The 5262-nt window shown below is 48.5% G+C and overlaps 1 protein-coding gene across 1 annotated transcript; it reads left to right on the top strand.

The window, feature by feature from the left end:
- Positions 1 to 2417: 2417 nt before the first annotated feature.
- LOC125532039 (extensin-like) lies at positions 2418 to 5256 on the top strand (the record flags this gene model as incomplete). Its single annotated transcript, XM_048696216.1, has 1 exon — positions 2418 to 5256. A coding segment is annotated over exon 1 (2568 nt), but the record flags the coding sequence as incomplete, so codon positions are not given.
- Between the last annotated feature and the right edge of the window lie 6 nt (positions 5257 to 5262).

Below are 5262 nucleotides of genomic sequence, written 5' to 3' on the forward strand. Positions count from 1 at the left end.
GCCAGACAGTGAGCTTCTGATATCCGGTGGGTCACTGGAATTGTTGGCTCCAGAACCATCCGTGGCAATGGACTCTCAAGTAGCCAGTCGTGACACTATGCAGCATCCGAAAAAAGAAGAGAGTATATCTGAGCTTATTTCTTCAACTATCACACTTCAGTTCTGATCACAGCCATAACAAAACCGCGGTAAGAGCAGCAGCCAAGATGGGCATCAACTCAGGGTTGCTGAAGAAACACAAAGGCCAGGTCACGCACCTGTTTCTTAACTTATCAGAATTGCCCAACAATCTCCAGAAATAAAGAAAAAACATGGCCACATAAAACAATGGTTTGCCTTGCATTGTGAGGCTCTTACCCCGCCGAAGAACTGCTTGATTCCCTGCAGGGAACAAAGAAAAGTAGCCAAGAAGCAGTATAGATTCTAGAAAACAGTAAACTGACCTGAAAATAAGGAGCACAGGCACTTGCAAATAGAATTATCCGAAATGTATGCCTACAATTTGTCTCCTTGCGACCCCGTGGCTACGCTGTTAATACCGGTTCTTTCGCTGGGTAACCAGAAGAGAAAAAAAAGGAGCCATTGTAATGTTTCTTTTCAAATCAATAAAAAAGTCGTGCTGGCCATCGAATAAACTATCAGTGTGCAGTGCGAAAATTTTGCTTCATGCACATATCGGTTTTTGCAGAGTGGGTTGCCATAATGCAAACTGTTCTGGTTAGGAATGACTTTAAAAGAGTACACAATATCGGTATCCGTTTCATTTTGTTACCCATTAATTAGGAATAGCGATCTCAGCTTTATTATTCTTATGTCTCCAGTGGCAAAGAGCCCACAGCCTAATCTGTACAAGATTCCAATGGATAATGAACTCCAGAAGTTACTTGCTACCATCAGCCAAGGAAGAATGATTTACACACAGGAAAGCCTTGAAACCTGAAAGTAACTGCTACAACACTTCAGAGAAACGATCTACTTCAACCAAAAATCACTACTTCAAAAGCACCAAGATAGGGCCCTCCAGGGATGATGAAGGAGAAAGAAGCATACGTATATCACGCTAGCTACTGAGAATACACAGAAAACATGGTTGCAACTGCAAAAGCCTACACAATACCTTATCATTTGGTACTCTCCATTTATTCATGCCATGAGTCAGAAGAAAACCGATCAAATGAAAGAATTCCATCTCCAGATCTGATCAGCCTGAAAAGGGTTCAGAACCAGTAAGAATACAAATTAACATAGGTTGAAAAACAGATTGTTAAGATCTTCGGTACTCCCATATTAGAATGTTGTCGGTACATTTTTATGGATGATTAATTGTCTACTCACACTAAATAGTTAAAGATCCTTCTTTGTGCCTTCCAAGACTACATTTTGCAGTTAGGAAATTCATCTACTCAGAGTCAAACAATGCATGCAAAACAACAAACAACAAGCCAATGACAATCATACCCAGCCTTGAACACATCTTCTTATGTGTCCTGCCCGCTTCTCCTATGGATATAAATAGTCAAAGATCCTTCTTTGTGTTTTCCTAGGCTACATTTTGCAGTTCGGAAATTCATCTACTCAAGAGTCAAACGATGCATGCAAAAAAACAACAACAACAATAGGCAATAATAATAATAATACCCCTGCTCACTTCTCCTATGAATATGAATATATGATTGCCCCCCTACAAGAGTTGTGTTCCAGCAATGTTGTTACTTCCAGTTTGGCATGTTCGAATGTTTTTTGGAGAAAGGCATCTTGAACATTACGCGGTTCCACTGTCCAACTAGCACTGGGGCAACAGTGTGACTTTGGAAGAAGGTCTAGCTTTTGCACCGACGAGCAGACACAAGGATTAGCATTGGAATGAGAATCAAGGAGAGTTGTTTTGCTTGGGATGCTGACACAGCAGCCGAGCTCATCTGGTGCAGGAGCAGTTCCAAATTTTTAACTTGAGATACAACACTGCGAATCTAGTTACCATAGCTGGAAACGTCAGATCAACTAGATCCTAATTCTATCTACAGATATGAACAGCTGGAAGCTCCACACAGAGAGATGCGGCTTGATCGGCCGGCCTTCCTGGGTTTCTGAGCCGCCCATGAAAGCTCACAGCTAGATAGATCTTCCATCAATTCGATGTGTACTGCTATGGATCTGACACTGCTGGCTAACTATCTCTGAGGTCAACTTGATCGTGTGCAGCAGTGCTGTGCTGTGCTGTTAATTAACTCAGCTAGGACACACCTGGCATTTTTGACAGCTCCATTTGGAATCTGCCGACGCCACCCAAGGTCTGCTTCTCCTGGTCAACAGGTCACCACTCGTGTGGCATTAACTGTCAGTTACATGAATGGCCCTGTGATCTAGGCAAAGATGCTGTGCACGGAGAACCATGGATCCTGCAAAATGTCAATGAAATCAGCAGGAGAAACACAGTGATTACTTCTCCCTCTTTCATCTGTCAGAACACAGCTGGTGAGGAGCTGACCTGAGAATTAACAAATGTCAGAACACAGTGGACGGTGCGTGACAGTGTCAGAAGCTTCTGCGGATCTAGCAAAACGTAGCCATTACCAAGGTCACCACCACTATAAATGGCTAGCGTTGCTTCCCATTCTGCACAAACCCGCAAGCCAACAAAAACAGCTCTCTCTGGTCGGTATTTAGGTTCAGCGTTCTCATCCTACGATGAGATCACTGCTAGTTGTAGTTCTTCCCCTCCTGATTCTTGTGATTGCTGCCCATGTATCCCAAGCTGATGACAAGGGCTCTGCTGGTGGAAATGGGAAGGGCTCCCATGGGAGTGGTGATCATAAATCCAATGGTGTAGGGCCAGTGAAAAATCCACATTGCCCCAAGCCAGGACGTGGTCCGAATCCCCATGACAAGGATGGCCCGACCAACAAAGGTCGAGGACCACCAAACAAGGACTGCGACGATGCAGAGACAACACCGTCATCGCCTGATGGAGCTGGGCCTTCACCAGACCAAGGTAATGGTACGCCATCACCACCGTCGTCCCCATCTTATTCTCCACCCATGGCTCCAACCGACCAAACTAATACTCAGCCACCTCCATCTCCATTAGATTCTAGTCCTACTACACCACCGCCCTATCAACCTAGCACTCAATCTCCTCCACCGCCATCACCATCTAGCCCCTCACCACAAGCTCCAGCCACCTCACAAACACCTCTATCTACTCCCCCTGTTACACCTCCAACATACGAACCTAACAATCAACCGCCACCACCTTCACTGAATCCTCCATCCATTCCCCCATCACCTCCATCGAGCCCACCCACAGCACCTCCAGTGGAACCAACTAACGAGCAGCCTCCTCCATCATCACCATTATCAAGCCCTCCACCACAAGCTCCTGCTACACCTCCACCCTACCAACCTAGCGATCAATCCCCTCCACCGCCATCATCATCTAGCCCCCCACCACTATCTCCGGCAACCCCACAAACACCTCAATCAAGTCCCCCTGTTTCACCTCCAACCTATGTACCTAGCGATCAACCACCACCACCACCACCATTGAATCCTCCATCCATTCCCCCACCGCCTCCATCTAGTCCCCTTGTTTCACCTCCAACCTATGAACCTAACGATCAACCACCACCGTCACCATTGAATCCTCCATATATTCCCCCATTGCCTCCATCTAGCCCACCCCCAACACCTTCAATGGCCCCGATTAATGAGCAGCCTCCACCATCACCGTCATTTAGCTCCCCACCAATAGCTCCCACTACACCTCCACCCTACCAACCTAGCAATCAATCCTCTCCACCACCACCATCATCTAGCCCCCCACAACTAGCTCCAGCCACCCCACAAACACCTCCATCTAGTCCCCCTGTTACACCTCCAACCTACGAACCTAACGACCAACCGCCACCGCCTCAATTGAATCCTCCATCCAGCCCACCTGTAGCACCTCCAATGGGTCCAACTGATGAGCAGCCTCCTCCACCATCGCCATCATCTAGCCCCACACCAATAGCTCCTACCACACCTCCACCCTACCAACCTAGTGATCAATCTCCTCCACCGCCGTCATCATCTAGCCCACCTCCACCAACTCCAACCACCCCACAAATACCTCCATCTAGTCCTCCTATTACACCTCCAACATACGAACCTAATGACCAATCGCCACCACCTTCATTGAATCCTCCATCCATTCCTCCACCACCTCCTTGTAGCCCACCCGCAACACCTCCAATGGAACCGACTAATGAGCAGCCTCCTCCACCATCGTCGTCATTGAGCCCTCCACCAGTAGCTCCTGCTACGCCTCCACCCTACCAACCTAGCGATCAATCCTCTCCACCACCACCATCATCTAGCCCTCCTGTTACACCTCCAACATACGAACCTAACGATCAACCTCCACCGCCACCTTTAAATCCTCCATCCATTCACCCACCGCCTCCATCTAGCCCACCTGAAACATCTCCAATGGCCCCAATTAGTGAGCAGCCTCCTCCAGCATCACCCACATTTAGCTCCCCACCACCAATAGCTCCTACAACACCTCCCCCTTACCAACCTATTGATCAGTCCCCCCCACCACAATCATCATCTAGCCCCCCACCACTAGCTCCACCCACCCCACAAACACCTCCATCTAGTCCCCTTGTTACACCTCCAACACAGGAACCTAACAATCAACCGCCACCGCCTCCATTTAATTTTCCGTCCATTTCCCCACCACCTCCATCTAGCCCACTTGCAACAACTCCAATGGCCCCAACTAATGAGCAGCCTCCTCCACCATCATCGTCATTTAGTCCCCCATCAATAGCTCCTACTACACCTCCACCATACCAACCTAGTGATCAATCCCCTCCACCGCCGTCATCATCTAGTCCTCCACCACTAGCTCCAGCCACCCCACAAACCCCTCCATCTAGTCCCCCTGCTACATCTCCAACCTACGAGCCTACCGATCAACCACCACCGCTACATTGCCATAAGCCCGGACGTGGTCCAAATCCCCATGGCGGTGATGGTCATAGTAATAACGGTCGAGGACCACCAGAAAAGGATTGCAGTGAAGCAGAGACATCACCGCCATCGCCCGAGCCATCCCCAAACCAAGGTAATGGTTCGCCATCACCACCGCCACCCCAGTCTTATTATCCACCCATGGCTCCACCTCCATTAGATTCTAGTCCTCCTACACCACCACCACCATACCAACCTAGTGATCAATCCCCTCCACCCCCGTCATCCTCTAGCCCCCCACCA

Source organism: Triticum urartu, unplaced genomic scaffold, assembly GCF_003073215.2.
Source record: "Triticum urartu cultivar G1812 unplaced genomic scaffold, Tu2.1 TuUngrouped_contig_8885, whole genome shotgun sequence".
In the NCBI taxonomy this organism is placed as follows: Eukaryota; Viridiplantae; Streptophyta; class Magnoliopsida; order Poales; family Poaceae; genus Triticum; species Triticum urartu.